Below are 15,747 nucleotides of genomic sequence, written 5' to 3'. Positions count from 1 at the left end.
CATTTGGTAGTAAAAATTGACCCAAATTAACATGAAGATTTTGTCAGTTCAGGCTGCTGTAAGAAAGTACTATACGTGGACTGGGTGGCTTATAAACAACAGACTTTCATTTCTTAGAGTTCTGGAGGCTGGCAGTGAGGTCAGGGTGCCAGCTTGGTCAGGGTCTAGTGAGGCCCCTCGTCCGGGTTGTAGACTGCCAACTTCTTGTATCCTTCTTGGAAAGAGGGAGCTAGCTCTCTGGCCTCTTTTTATAAGAGCTCTGATACCATTCATGGGGCGTCACTCTCATGACCTAATTACCTCCCAAAGGCCCCACCTCTAATCACATTGGGGATTAGATTTCAACAATGTATTTGGAGGGTGGGGGGATACAAACATTCAGTCTATAACAATATTTATAGCCTTTATCTTATATGAAATATAGTATTTCAGTATGGAAATAGGAATATATTTGAATATAGGGTGCTGACCCCAAACAACACCGGTAGTGTGGTGGAGTTATATAACATACTGACTGCATTGTATTGCATATTTAAAATATTAAAAATGATCAGTTCTGATATACATCTGGTTCCAGGTGTTTGAATAAGGTATTATTGTGTGGGTGTGTTTAAATATACATATAAAAACATACATATATATCCAAAATCATCTATTTAAATTTATAACATTGTAATCAAAACAATCTTCATTGACTAAAACCTTGGTGATTACATTCATAAAACATTGGAGAAACTGAACAATTCTAAACCCAATCATTGACACTCAAGGCAAATAAACGGAGTATTTATAAAATCTGTTGAATGACATACTGTTTTGTTTTCCTCACAGAGTAACAAACACGACAAAATGCTTCCTCTCAGTTCAGTGAGGTTTTATCTCGGAGTGAAAAAGAAAATGAAACCTCCCACAAGGTAAAGCCTGAAAGGGAGGGTGGCTGGAAAGGGTACGGGAAAGTACCTCTGCTCGGGGAATCGGGGAGCAGAGGCATTAGTCTAATGTTTTATAAACTAAGCTTCAGACAGGTTTCTTAAGATGCCAGATCAAGAGAACCTGTGTGCCTAATAAGGAGGGAAGATATTCCCACTAAAGGCAAGCTCCTGGGTGATGGCATGTCCCTTTTGTAGAACAAGAAATCCCCAGGAGGCCTGTCTGCCCAGAAACACATGCGCTTCTCCACAACCTAGTCCTTGCTCAGTCACAGCCTGGGGACGTAAGGAACGTTCCAAGCAAGTCTACACACAGGAGGACACACGGCTGCCCTCAGCCTCCTGGCGCTCGGCCTTTACACCGTCCTGTTCCTGGCTGTGTAATTGGCCCATTTTGCTTTGCTGAACGTTGATGTGAGAGGGAAACATCAGTCGGTCTCCTCCTGCACTTGCCCCCACCAGGGATCGAACCCGCAACCTTTCTCGGTGTACGGGACAAGGCTCCAACCAGCTGAGCCCCCCGGCTGGTGCTACGCTGTGCTTTCTTATCGTAAATTACTTTGATTAGCTAATTAATGATTCTACTTATGCACCTGATCTCATGAAAGTTCATTTTAATGAACTGTGTATGATTTGAGGTTGGGAAAATGTTCTCACTTTTGCCTCCATGCTTAATTTATAAGCCCAACACAGATACCTGTGTTGCAATGGGCACATTCTTCAATTTCTCACATTATCAGCAGTTCAGTATGCATATTGTCTTATTTTGGCCACTTTTCCTAGACATCTGCTTTTCCTCAGCCAGGACCATTGTCTGAGATTTTCCCCACTACCCCATGACATCACGAGGCTCCTTCCCTGTCCCCCTTCGTCATATTTAAATTTGTAGCCAAATCCCTCAACATTTATCACTCACCTCTAGATAAATAACACCCATGGAATCATTTGTTATGCATTTCCACCATTAAATGTCACCACCTCAGCATCTGACCCTGTTTCCAGTCTTGTAACATTTATCATTTTGAACATGTTTGTGTTTTTTTCCATGTGATGCAGTTGGGGATTGACAGCATGTTCTGAAAAACATCACTGGTAAGTTACTAGCCGGCAGTTTGGGTGTTTGATGTATTGATGGGTAACATCAGTAAACAAATGATGTTATGATTTGGCAGATCGATCTGTAGACAGGAAATGTGTCACCGAAAGAAGGTAAAATCTTTACTAAATACTTAGTCTAGGAAGGGGACAATATATTTGCTTTCCTGGTTTAGGTCCATTTCAATCCCATGTGTCCCAGTTGCTAGTACCTCTTAAGAGAAACTGTATCTGATTTCTTCCTAGTCATTATGAGTGTGGAATCCTGGCTCTTATGGGATTAGCAGGCAAATTCAGTTTTAAATAAAGGATACGGACCAGCCAAAATTCAATTTTAAAAAAATCTTGGCCTCAAACCTGCTCCTGACATACATGTGCTCTATTCCCCTGACGCCACCAGGACCTAGCCACCCTGAGAGATTGTACTATTCGTCTCCTCCCTCTCACCTGCCTTGTCTACTCCATCACTAAACTGTCCCGGATCTGCCCCTTCATTATCTCCCCCATCCGCCCAGAGCCCTGCGTCCGCAGGGCCGCGCCTGCCTTCATCTGCCGGGGTTATTCAAGTTCTAAGCGCTCTTCCTGGCTCCGGCGTGGCTTCTGTTTTCTAGTACATTCCCCACCCAGGCACCAAGGAAACTCTAAAATGTATCATGTTTCTTTCCTGCTCTACAACTCTTCTGTGACTCCTGCCTAGGGGATAAAGTACAGAATTGTCGGCATGGCTTGCAAGACCCTTACACACGGGTTCCATCAGCTTCACCGCCCGGGCCGTCGCTTTTTACTAAGGGATAAAACAATTCTCTGTCTTTAATTCACCATACGCGCCGTGCTGTTTCATTGCTACACGTTTAAGAGATGTGGTCCCCTTGCTGAGCCTTCTTCCGTCCTTTCCTCGCCGGCATCCCCGCCTGCTCCCCCGGCAGGCTCAGCTCCCCCCGCTCACCCGCGGCTCAAACTCCCCGCAGCCCAGAGCTGTCACCTCAGCGTCACGCGTGTCTTCGCATCTACGGTATTTTGTACACGTGGGCGCGTAATGGAAATGACTGTAGGGAGAAGGGTTTTCTTGGACCTGGTAACGGGAAGGGGCAGTGTCTTTATGAGAATATAATGAAGCAAGAATATTTCGGAAATTTTAACATTTTTCTAAATAAATTACTTTTTATTGTACAGGAATCTAAAAAATAGGGTTTCCTTGAAATGCCCGTTTTCTCATTTTAATGAGTCACAAAATTTTCCTCCCATGGGAAGCAACCTCTGACTCATCCCCAAGTGTGCTTTTTCTACGTTTGTGTTCAGCTTTTTGTTTCTCTTGCTGTTTTAATATTTCTTCACATGCCTGGCTCCCCTAATGGACTGTGTGAGTCTTGAGGGCAAGGTCTCTGTTATATAGGTTTTCAGTAACAGATGTTGTTGGACAAGCAGTGGTTTTTCATTTAGTTTGTTTTTCACGAGTCTTGTGGGTATTAATGTTTACGATCATAATGATGGAGACTGTCTAAGCCTTTTTAAAAATCTGCTGTTAGGAAAACGTGCACGTATTTTTCTTCTCAGGCTGGGAGTCTCCAGGGCAAAAGATGTTTTACTATTATACACGTGAAAAAGCAAAAAACATTGACCTTCCTGCCTTCCCAAAAATATTGCTGGTCACTGTTCAGCAGTTATCAAAACCTTAGCCATATTTTGTTTCAAATAGCACATGCACGCTATTATTTAGATATTGTACACTTAACAGAAGCCTGAAGCAACTGGCACTGTAACACCCTCATTTTGACTGCATGAGGTCATCAGTCAGAAATCCAAAGGGATTTCTGATCACCTAATCACCAAACACACTGGAGCACAGTCTTCTTGATTTGTATATTCATAAGTCTTTCTCCGCAGGCACCTGTGTTGTGACAGTTTACAAACTCAGATGGAGTGGATGGCCAGCGTCTTCATTGCACAGGTGAGAGACCTGTTTCTAATGGCCCAGTAAAGTCTGATCATGGTGTATGGGAAATGGCGGTGATTTCCGAGTAACGTTTAACGAGTTTTATGGATATACTTTTATTTACTCATTTATATGTATTTTTAATATAGAAGCACCCAGATCGTTCCGTTACTCTTTGAAAGAGTCACTCTCTCTGTTTGCCAGCCCAGCAGCTCCTTAGCCCGGGAAGGTGTTTTGCTTGCAGGTGACAGGAGAGGAAAGAGGGGCCTGTCTAAGCTGCCAGCCTGTGCGAGTCCCACCTTGACCTTCATTTAGAAAAATGTGTTATTTTCTGTTTGTTCTCTGTGACCACCTCCTCTGCCCGCCCCTGCCTCTGCACAAACAAAGACAGGAGCTTGCATTTCTTTAATACGTATTATTTGCTGGAAACTTCAAAAGGAGTTAACGCATGTATTCCTTGCAACAAACTACGCGAGACGTTTGCTTGTATGTGAGGAAATAGAGATGAGCAAAGGCCCGTCACTTGCTTAGGACCATGTGTTTAGTTAGTGGTTTAAACCCAGAGGTGCCAGAGGCCAACACATGTACTCAGCTCCCCACTTGGTCTCCTTCTTGGAGGAGGGCTCACTTTGGGGGGAAGGGTTCAGTATTCCCATCAGTAGAATTGGTTTTCCCCCCAATCTTGTCTGGCTGGATTCCCAGCAATGCTTCGGAGAGAGCCCTGGAATTCACCGAGACGATTCAGCTGCCCCCCTGTTACCGAGGATGTACCCCCCCCCCACTCCTCCTACAGAAGCTAACTCAGCCCCCAAATCTGGTCATTTGTTTTGAAAACCATTTTCCCTGTTCATTTAACTAATTATCCTCTCCGGTGGTAAATAAACAGTGTTCTTCTCAGCCTGATGCTATGACTACCTGGGAATACATTTGCAGAAAAACACTGGCTGCTAACTTTTTAGAGACGTTTCTTCTTTTTTGTGACTTTCTAAATAATTCAGATATTCAAGCCCTACAATAAAAAACTAGATTTGAAGTATTTTACTAAAATTGGAGCTACAGAATTGAAAACTGTTACACTGCCTCTTTGTGGTGCAACTAAATTGATTTTTTTGTTTTTATAATTGAAGTCAGTCGACTCTGTAGTTTAAAAATCAAAGTATAAATAGGCAGGAAGCAGAAGCTGCTCTCAGGACCAAGTTTTTTCTCCCTGCCTCTCCCGTCCTTTGTTGTCTCAGCCCATTTCCCTTTCCTCGTTCATTCCATGTTTTAAGATGAATGTAAACACAAAAGTCCTTTTGGATTTAAGGATTTAATGGTTCACCTCCATAGGGAAACAGACAGAAAGTTAGCAGATGTTAAAATACATGTTAACACACACACACACTCACACACCCCTAAGTGTCCGTTACCATGAGTCTTTCCGGTGCCCGGAATACTTTGCTAACACCCGTCCCTGCCCTCACCCCTGTCACAAGTCCTCTAGATTTCAGCTCACGTATCACATTCTCAGAGGAACTTTCTCATTTCCCAGAACTGCCTGTAGGGACACTCAACATCCTGTACTTCAGCTCTGCAGCACTAAGTACCGAGCATTTGTGCGTTTAGATTTTCCCGTTCCTGTCTTTCCTACTAAACTGTAAATTCCATGAGAAGAAGGACTCTGTCAGTCTTTCTTTTCTAATTTTATTTTTCATTTACAGTTTACAGTCAATATTATTTTGTTTTCGTTTCAAGTGCACAGCACAGTGGGTTAGACAATCACACACTTTACCGGCGATCCCTCCACATTTCAAGTACCCCCCAGCACAATACATAATTACGACCATGTTAGTGATGATATTCCCTCTGCTGTACTTTACATCCCCGTGACGGTTTTATAACTTTTAATCCCTTCACCTTTTTCACCCAGTCCCCCAACCCACCTCCCCTTGGCAACCACTAGTTTGATCTCTGTTTCTACGAGTCTGTTTCTGTTTTATTTGTTTATTTTGTTCTTTAGACTCCACATGTAAGTGAATCATGTGGTGTATGTATTTCTCTGCCTGACTGACTTCACTTAGAATGGTAGAATGTCGCAAATGGTAATGCTATCAGCAAGACCACGAGACCTCGGTTCTCGTCTTCTTGAAGGAAAGATTTCAATCAAGAGACAAAGTGTAGAAAAGCAAGCAAGGGCGCCTTGGCTTCAGCAGAAGCTCACTGAGGACAGTGAAACAGGGAAGGGCATAGAAGAAGCCATGGGAGAGCCTGGGCCGGGCTGCTTTGGCTCACGGGGAAGTCAGAGAAAAGGGCCTTGGAGACAGGTTCGGGGGTAAGCCCGGGACGAGCTGCTTCTGCCCATTGCTCCCCTGGTAGCAAGTCTCGCGGGGCCCCCTTGGAGGGAAGGGAATGGCGTGGGCATGCTTCCCTGGGGGGAGCGCACACTGGGTCCTTCATGTTGAGGGTTTTTATCTCTTTCTTCCAGGTGGGAATCTTCGGGGAGGTCTCAGTGGTTGCTGGGGCATAGGAGGGGGCGGAATAGGAGGTTGGTAAAAGGCTATAAGATGAATAACATCTGAGGATCGAATGTGTAACAAGGCGACTGTCGTTGATAACACTGCGTTGTATAATTTAAATTTGCTAAGAGAGTAGAACTTAAATCCCACACACACAGAAAGGTGCATATGTGAGGTAATGGATGTGGTAATTAACTCAGTGTGGGGAATTCTTTCTCAGCATATGCATGTATGAGATCATCACTGTATTCTTTAACTGTTTTACAATTTGATTTGTCAGTTATACCTCAGTAAAGCTGCGGGGGAAGAAAATAAATAGAAAGTGGGAGACAGAAACAGAGATTTGATGATGTGATCATTAGTTATACTAATGAAAGTGTGGTCCTCAGCTATATGATCTATGCAGTATAACTTCTGAAGTCACTTATACATAACTATAAATATCAGAACATACTACTTAGATGTAGTGATTGCTGCTGCTGGGAAAAATTTCTCTTGGGTCAGTTCAGTGAGACCTAATTAGCCAGTATTCACAGCATTGTTTATCACGGCAGCAAAAGAAATAGTGTTTGAAACTGCATTTGCTCTCAGGATATCATTTAATACATGCACTATGTACATCAGTGAGTCAAAGTGTAAGCGTAGTTCATAGGCTTGCCTACTTCCTACCCAGCCGGTTTCCTCCAAGCTTTACCTGTTGGGAACATCCCAATTATATAACATCAAAATTACTTTATCAAGTTTGGGACCATGACATAAAAATATTATGCAGCTTGTCACTTTCCCTCCGGTTGAAATATTGTATAATCTACTATGGTAGATTTGTTGAAACAAAGTAAATGCTTCCCTAAAATTCAAGGGCAGACCTTATGCATATATTCTAAGTCTGGTAATAAGTAGGACCTGCACTGTAGGATCATTGGGGATGAAAGGATATAGTACATGTGTATTGATAAGCGCAAAACCTAGCAGTGTGCCCCTCAATATAAATTAGCTCTTGTACAGTGGTTACAAGGTCAACATTTGTTGAAATTAATTCTGTGTTATAAAACACTACATTATAATACTAATTGCAACATAAGAGCAAGAATCTGTTGAGTCTTAAGAGTAGAGGAGATTGAATAGGCATTTAGCTACATAGTTTACCAAATGTTTTTCGTTTCATCATAACATCTGTAAGCTGCTCGTGGCATTCTGTATTTCTTTCATAGATTGTTGTCTGAAAATCAATTTGCTTTTCCCAACATCTAACAAGTGGAATCTACCCTGAGGAGTGGAAAAAATCTTTAAAGAGTTTTCTTCTATCTGCATATCTCAAGGATTTATCACTTAAGAGTTTATATTTTTACCTGTGGATATTTTTCCCAGTAGCAAAATGAACTTTTTCTCACTTGTATCTATAATTGCTCAGTGGACAGAATGTGTAGTCAATAATTTGAGAACAAATGTACTGCACTCTCTGTTGCACAATGATTTTCAGTATAAATGTCCGTATACAAGGTAACATTTCTTTGGAATTCAATTAGATGAAAAAGTAGCATTTTATAAAGGTCATAAAGTAAGACTAATTTTTCTGACAGAGGTGCCTAAGGTTGAGTTGGGCTACATAAGGTCAAATTATTATGTTTACACTAATGTCCTCTTTGGTGGGGAGAGCAAATGCAAATGTTTAGTTACTGTGATGACAGGGCCTAGACATGTAGACCTGTACTATTTTCTTCCCACAAATAAGTTTTCCAGTTTTTAAAATATCTTCCCCCTTTTGGTTTGATAAGTAGTACAGAACGCATGTATTTGAGACCTAGAAACTGAACTGAGACCTCAAAGCTCAGTTCCTATAAGGGTTTTGCCTCCTCGAGCGAGGCCACTGCCAGAGTCAGCGTCATAATTACAGATGGCATCCTCGTGGAAAGCCGGTCATTGGATGCATGTGTATAGACAGAGAGCCAAGTGACCCTGCAACGTGGTGTGTACCACATACCATCACACACCAACGGCAAGAAATTTTGTTTTCACAGCATGAAAATGATATACGGCCACCGGCCGGGAAGGAACGAAAACGCTCTATCACCAAAAATCCCAAAATCGGAGGCCTGCCTCTGATTCCCATCCAGCAGGAGAGAAATGCCACCCAGGCCCGGAGAAACATCGAGGTAGGTTAGGGGTTCATTTCTTTCATATTAATTACAGCATTTATTTTCTTATGTCTTCCTGTGATAGAGTGCACTAATTAATTCATTGGCTTCAAAAAGTCAGGAACCATCACTTTGAAAAGCATAAGAAAATTCCCATCCATCAGGAAAACATTATGAAAAAACCTATGGCACTTTTTTGAAGTTTTAATAATGTCAGTGACCGCTAAATATGCAAAATACCACTTGTTTTCTTAGCCCTACAGTAGCCAAGCCATTTTAAATACCTGTACAGATGTTCTGGTGGTAAAATCACAGTGTCAAATTAGTCTTACAAGTTGACTTCTAACAACCTGAGAACGAGCCCATGGCAGAGTATGTCTGGAGCCATGGTAACTAGACTTTCCAGTAACATAATCAAGCTCCAGTGGCTTAGGAACCAGTGGGGTGTCCCAGTTAATTTAAGGAACTGCGAGGTGACCTCTGAGTGTCAATAAAGAAGATTTGGCATTTTTCATGAAGGCAGCGATTTGTTTTCCTCTTCACCTCGAGGGGCATGGCGCGCAGAAGTGGCATCCGTCTTGACTTGATGCTCAGTCTCTTCAGGAAACAGTGTAGGCTGTTTACACTCAAAACTAATTACCTGCTTTGGGACTGAGGCGTGTTTCAGTGCCTCAGCCCAGTCTCTCAAAGCAGAAAGCAAAGCATGTAAAAGATACTATTTCTTCTTAGAAGCATGGTTTGGAATTAATCTGTTTGAATTTCTTGCTTTCCAAACAAATATTTTTTGAAAGACTAAAGGCATTTTAACTTAGTAATCAGATTTTTAAAAAAATTTTTGTCCGTGCCTATCTTTCTTTGAACACTTACCTCATTGTAATAGTCTTCTCTAAAAGATAAATGCCTTTGGAAATAATGGTTATTACCTTTGTGGCCCGCTTGGTCCTTCTGCACTAATGTGATCAAAGAAAAGTCTTAGCCTTCAAGATGTCCTGAGCTTGTTTCCCCTGCCACTCTGGGTGATCAACTGCCCTGCACACTGTGGGTTCCGTAGCTAATCCAGAATCTTAAAATTCTAGGGGTCACATTTCCCAGGAACCCAGGTTAGGAGACACAGGTTGAACTATGAAGCAAACATCAGGAGTAGATATGCCCTGTTGTGACCCCAGCTCGTCCTGGCATTGCCTTAGGATCAATTATGGATCAAAGCAAAAGACACAGTATTAGTATCCAAATACATCAGCCAGTACCCGGTTGAGAATTGGGATGATAATTGAATATATAATTGTTACCTAATACCAAATTCAGAATTTCAGAGACAGGTTTTTTTTGTGTTTCTTTTTAGCATACTTAAGACTGGGAAGCTGATGAATATTATCATAACTACATTTTGTTAAAGGCTCTTAAAACAGTTTCATGAAATATTAATTAATGGAAATTAATAAGTAAACTAACCCAAGATTTTTTTGTAAGCTTAAATGTAGTGATTTGGTGATTCAACATGCAGGCAAATAATGTTTTAAAATATTCCAGTGTTGGAAAAAACAGTTGAAAGTTTAAAAAGCATTAAAACAAAATTAGTAAAACTTGAAAATTTTTCCTATGAACTGCAAACCTCCCAGAAGAAAACATAGGCAGTAAACTCTGACATTGTTCTGAGTAATATTTTTGTGAAAGAGCTCCTTGGGTGAGGGAAAAGGGAGAAAAAATAAACAAATGGGACTATAGCAAACTAAAAAGTTTTTGCACAGCAGAGGAAACCAACAAAATGAAAAAACAACTTATTCAGTAGGAGAAGATCCTTGCCAATAATACATCCAATAAGGGATTATTGTCCAAAATAAATAAGGAACTCATACAACTTAACACCTCCCCCCAAAAAATGTGATTAAAAAATGGGCAGAGGACCTGAATAGACATTTCTGCAAAGTGGACATACAGATGGCCAACAGACATATGCTAAACATCACTGATCATCAGGGAAATGCAAATTAAAATCATGAATATCGCCTCACACCTGCCAGAACAGCTACCATCAATAAATCAACAAGTATTGGTGAGGTTGTGGAGAAAAGGAAGCCCTGTGCACTGTTGGTGGGATTGTAAATTGATGCAGCCACTGTGGAAAACAGGATGGAGGTTTCACACAAAAATTAAAAATAGAACTACCTTATGACCCAGTGATTCCACTTCTGGGCATTTATTCAAAGAAACCCTAAACACTGATTTGAAAGATATATTCATCCCTATGTTTGTTGCAGCGTTATTTACAGTACCCAAGATAAGGAAGCATCCTAAGTGTCCACAGACAGACAAATAATGAAGATGTGGAACATAGATATAAGGGAATATTACTCAGCCATAAAAATCGAAATCTTATTTGGTACAACATGGATGGACTTGGAGGGTGTGCTAAGGGCAGTAAGTCAGATAGAGAAAAAAACCATGATTTCACTTACGTGTGGACTCTAAAAAACAAACACCAAAATAAACAAAACAGAAACAACCTCATAGATACAGAGAACACATTGATGATTGCCAGGCAGGAAGGGGGTTGGGAAGATGGGTGAAAAAGGTGAATGGGTTAGAAGTATAAATTGCCAGTTAATAAAAACAGTCACAGGGATATAAAGTACAATATGGGGCATATCATCAATAATCTCGTAAGAGCTGTGTATGGTGTACTGGACTTACTGGGGTGAGCAATTCATAAGGTGTATAAATGTCCAATTACTATGCTGTACACCTGAAACTGTAACTGAGGAAAAGCAATTCTAAAGTAGAAAGTTTACCTCTATACCATTGCAGGTGTGACAATGGATTTCCAGTGCCCGGAGGCCCTTATAGTTTACCGAATGAATGTGTACTGTAAGCCACTGGTACAAAAGTGGCTGTATATATATATAGAGAGAGAGAGAGATTTTAGTGTTTTTAAAAGTATATCTGTGGAGTTCTAATAGATAGTATGGGAGGAAAGAGTCTACTAAATATTTGGGAGGAGTAAAACAGAAAAGAAGTTAAAGAGGTTTCCCTGTCATGACACTGCTCAGCACCTGCACATGCTGTGTACCGTGAGTCTCAGAGGGGCTGGAGCGCAGGGCCTGGCCCTCCTCACAGGCCAGAGAGACTCCTTTCCTCTGGGTGCTGTGAGCACAACTCTGTAGGAGCCACAGATGCACCGACATGTGACACATCCAAGCAGAAGTGACTTGGAAGAGGCAAGTGTGACATGACAGTCAATTTATAACTAACCCGAAAGACATCTTTGAAGTTCTGTGTTAAATGCACGTTAACATGAATTTCCACGGTCCACATTTTAGTTGACTTGGTAGCTCTCAGATCAGCATATAAATTCAGACAAGCCACATGTGTCAAAGTAAAGTTAGAACCTAAATCATAGAAATACGCTCTAATATAAAGCATCCGCTTTTACACGGAATGTATTTTTAAGTGTAAGTTGTGCCAAGTCTTGCTCCCTGAGCGACATTTCTTTTCACCCCAGGGTGCGCGAGCGGAGCTGGAGAAGCTGCGGCTGGGTGAGAAGCGGGATCCGGAGCCTGGGGACAGCACCCTGAAGGAGCGAGCCTCGCTGGTGGCGCACTGCCTGGAGCACAGGGATGATCAGCTGCGGCACCGGACCCGGAAACACCGGAGCCTCTACTGTCTGGAGGACACGGAGGCGGAGGCCTTTCACGGGCAGCAAAGAGCCCTTAAAGGCGCGAAGACACTGGCGAAGGCTGAGGACAGGAACGGCAAAGCCGCTCTGGACCCTGAGAATAAGCTGCCATCGCAGGTCATCAGAGAACTGAGCGTGGTCCTGCAGCGGTCAAGAACCCTTCCAAAAGAGACGCCGGGCGAGCCGATCATACAGAAGGAAACAAAGTGAACTGTAAATTTTAAAAAACATCGTGTACAATGTTTGTGCGCAAATCAGAAACCAAGCTAGAAGATAGTTCACGGTTTGTGCAGTTCGTCTAGCTATGTGTAAGCCTTTGAAGAGCATTTTAAAATATGTATGTATATATGTGATAAGTGTAAAATTAACTTTATTTTGGTCTGAACAAAGCTTGTACAGTTCCACTATATTAACCATGTGTAAAAAAAGCATTGGGTTACTTTGAGTGGCCAACTTTTTAAAGTAGTTGTCTGTTAAGTGGTGTAATTTATGAGCAGAGGTATCAAACTCTACTGTACTGTATAAAATGCTGTTTAAATGGAGCCTATGAAGCTATGTAACACATTTTGCACTTTGAGAAACTTTGTATATTAAGTTCCCACGTGTTTTTAGGTTTACATAGGGTCTACCTTAGGGAAAAGAAAGGGAAGGAAGTTCGTTGAAAACGGGGGAAGACTTATTTTAGTGGCTGCCTGTGGAGCAACGGGAACAACAGAACAACACGGGGGCTTTCAGAAGAGGCAACAAGTTAACAAACATCCTGACCACCAAGGAGGTCAGTTAGGATTGATTCTAGTTCACTGCTGAGAAACTGCTTGTTAAGAAAATGCCCAATGACTTAAGTATCCCCCAGGAGTCATACTCAGCCAACAAACACATCTGACGGCGCTGGCCACTCCTGGGGTGTGCGGGAGCGGGCCACCGTGTGCGTGCGCAGGCCTGGCGCGGTGCCCTTCGCAGTGTCAGCAGCGCTGCGTCCTTACTGTAGCTTTGGTACGAACAGGGTTCATCATCACGGTGTTGCTGCTGCTGGTTTTGTTACTGTTGCCATTTGTTTCATCTCGTTCCCTTGAGGGAGCTGTAGCTGCCTCTGCGCCGTCAGAGGTAGGTGGGGGTCCACCACAGGGCCCTCGCGGTGGGGGGCGGCTCCTCCGCACCCCCGCTTGCGGTCAGCTGCCGAGGTGGGGCCTCGCCCAGGCCAGGCAGTGCTGATGGGAGGTCACCACAGGGGCAGCGCTGTGCAGCAGTTTCTGTAGAATTTTGTCAGATCTGGCACATTTTAATTAAAGGTTATTTTATGCAGTTAAGCTTTATCTCTAGCCTTTCTTTTCATTCCCCCCCTATTTTCAGGCGTCTTCTTTGTCAGAATTTGTACGCAGAGGTCCATGCTTGGTGGGTCCCATCAGTACAGTAACGTGCTGGTAAAGGCCATGAGTATGAGTGATCGGTACTTTACAGTGTAAAATACTTACTGATCACTTACAATTTTACATTACAAAATACTGATCACTTATATTGGGTGGGAATAAAATCGATTGCCCTGGATATGTGATATTTATTCTTTAAATCCAAATCGATTGGAGTTTTTTTAAAGAAGAAAAAGCTGCAGGTCAGTTTATAAAATAGGTGGCATTACTGGGGAGCCTTCATGATATCTAGGAAAAAAATCTAAAACTATTATTCCTAATAGGTGATAATATTTATGTTGTAAAGTGTATGAATATTAATGTTTGACAATGGAAAAAGGATCTGGAGTTTTTATCTGTCTTACCTGAATATTTTTGAAACTTGAGCTTAAAATCGAATAGCTTCTGTTTCCCTCCTTTCCTGTACAATTCTCTCCATTTTTCCAGGTGTAAGATAAGGGCTAATGATATATATTTTGAGTAAAAATTAAAATTGTTTTACAAGTCCGCCTGAAAGTGTGACTGTCTCCATTATTTTCAGAGTCGAAGCTGGTTGTTATAAAATAAATAGATTGTATTTCCTTTTCTCTTTATAAAAAATGTGAATTTAATATATACTTAAAACTAGCTCTTTCATTTTTTTCAAGTACATCAATAAAAATATTGTTCTATTTTTAAATGATGAATATATGCAGACCTGTTGAACAGAGTCTGAAACTAATATAATGTTATATGTCACTTATCCCTCAATGAAAGAAAACAAAACAAAAAAATAAATAAAAACAACCTGACCCCACAACCTTCAGCTCAGTCCCTGATTGGATCAACATTATCAGCCTTTTGTCAGCCAAAAGATAAAAGGGTGTATTCTCTCTTGAGAAAGATATTATCTAGAGTTTCAACAATTTTTTTCACTGTCTGGCATTAACAAAACAAAAAATTTAAAGAGACAAGACCCTGTAAACAAAACGAGAAAAAAATAGAAAATGAAAGAGATCTACAAGTGAACACGATAATAGAATTACCAAACAAGGACTCAGTGACAGCTATGATTAATATCAAGAAAAATAGAGAAAAAAAAGATAAAATACAGGAAGTTGGATAATTCTGCCAGAGTATTGGAAACTAAAAAATGAAATGGAAATTCTAGAAAAATAAAGTAACCGAAGTTAAAAATAAATGGATTTAACAAAAGAGTAGATGTGCCAAAGTAGATTAATGAGTTGGAAGAGGGGATGATAACATGTATTAACTATATATCCACAACCAAACAGAAAAACAGGTGGAAGATACAGCAGAAGAGAATGTGGGCCACTGGAAAGGGTTAATGTGCCTGTGATTTTCTACCCAGGAGAGCAGACGACATACAGGGAGGAGGGAGGACTGGGGGAGAGGAGAAGGAATTTTTCGGAACTGATACAAGATGTCAAGCAGCAGATACAAGAAGCTACCTAAACTCTAAGCGAGGTACATACAAAAAGAGCTGCACATGACAGAGGAAAACAGCCGAAAAGTTCAAAGGAACTTGTAAAATCGGAGAAGTAAACAGTAAACTTAAAGTTACAACAATACAATGATAGTGGGCTCTCATCGTTACAAAAGGAAGGTGGTAGGTATAAGGCCGAATATATCACTGCAAGTCCCTCAAATGCAAAGGAACTAAACACCAGTTAAAAGCAAACAACAAACTATGGGTTTGCTGCTTCTAAGGGCTCATTAAATATAAAGCCAGATGTAGAAAGCAAGAAGCTGAAGAAAAGAAATACTATGCAGATACTTATCTCAAGAAAACTGATGTCCCAATACTGATACAAAACAAAATTGACTTGAAGATAGGAAACATTGTATCAGATAAGAGGCTTCTTTATAAAGGAAGATATTAATAAGATTCTTATATCTCTCATAAAATTGCAATTCAAGTTTCAAAGAGTAGGATTCAACTCACCCAGTAGGATGCCATCTGGACAGGTAGGAGCTCAGTACACTGTGTTTCATGGAGCGGTTACATGTTGAAGACTGACAGAAAATGTCTTAAACACTAATAGTTGTGCATGATCCAACTCAGAACCCACCTAAACAGA

General features: G+C 41.3%; 1 protein-coding gene across 3 annotated transcripts in view; it reads left to right on the top strand.

The window, feature by feature from the left end:
- The window catches only part of ARAP2 (ArfGAP with RhoGAP domain, ankyrin repeat and PH domain 2), a 136,964-nt gene extending 122,791 nt beyond the window's left edge, over positions 1-14,173 (top strand). For all 3 annotated transcript variants that reach the window (XM_081132809.1, XM_081132807.1, XM_081132808.1), the window contains 5 exons: positions 832-914; positions 1,986-2,021; positions 3,909-3,972; positions 8,471-8,605; positions 12,087-14,173. In XM_081132809.1, the coding sequence (XP_080988935.1) occupies positions 832-914; positions 1,986-2,021; positions 3,909-3,972; positions 8,471-8,605; positions 12,087-12,470 (702 nt within the window). In that variant the 3' untranslated portion in view covers positions 12,471-14,173. The remainder of the gene's footprint in view (positions 1-831; positions 915-1,985; positions 2,022-3,908; positions 3,973-8,470; positions 8,606-12,086) is intronic.
- The last annotated feature ends 1,574 nt before the right edge of the window (positions 14,174-15,747 follow it).

This window comes from Miniopterus schreibersii (assembly GCF_964146895.1).
Source record: "Miniopterus schreibersii genome assembly, chromosome: 1".
Taxonomy (NCBI): domain Eukaryota; kingdom Metazoa; phylum Chordata; class Mammalia; order Chiroptera; family Miniopteridae; genus Miniopterus; species Miniopterus schreibersii.
The sequence above is the reverse complement of the archived record's forward strand: the minus strand, read 5'-3'. Positions and strand labels throughout refer to the sequence as shown.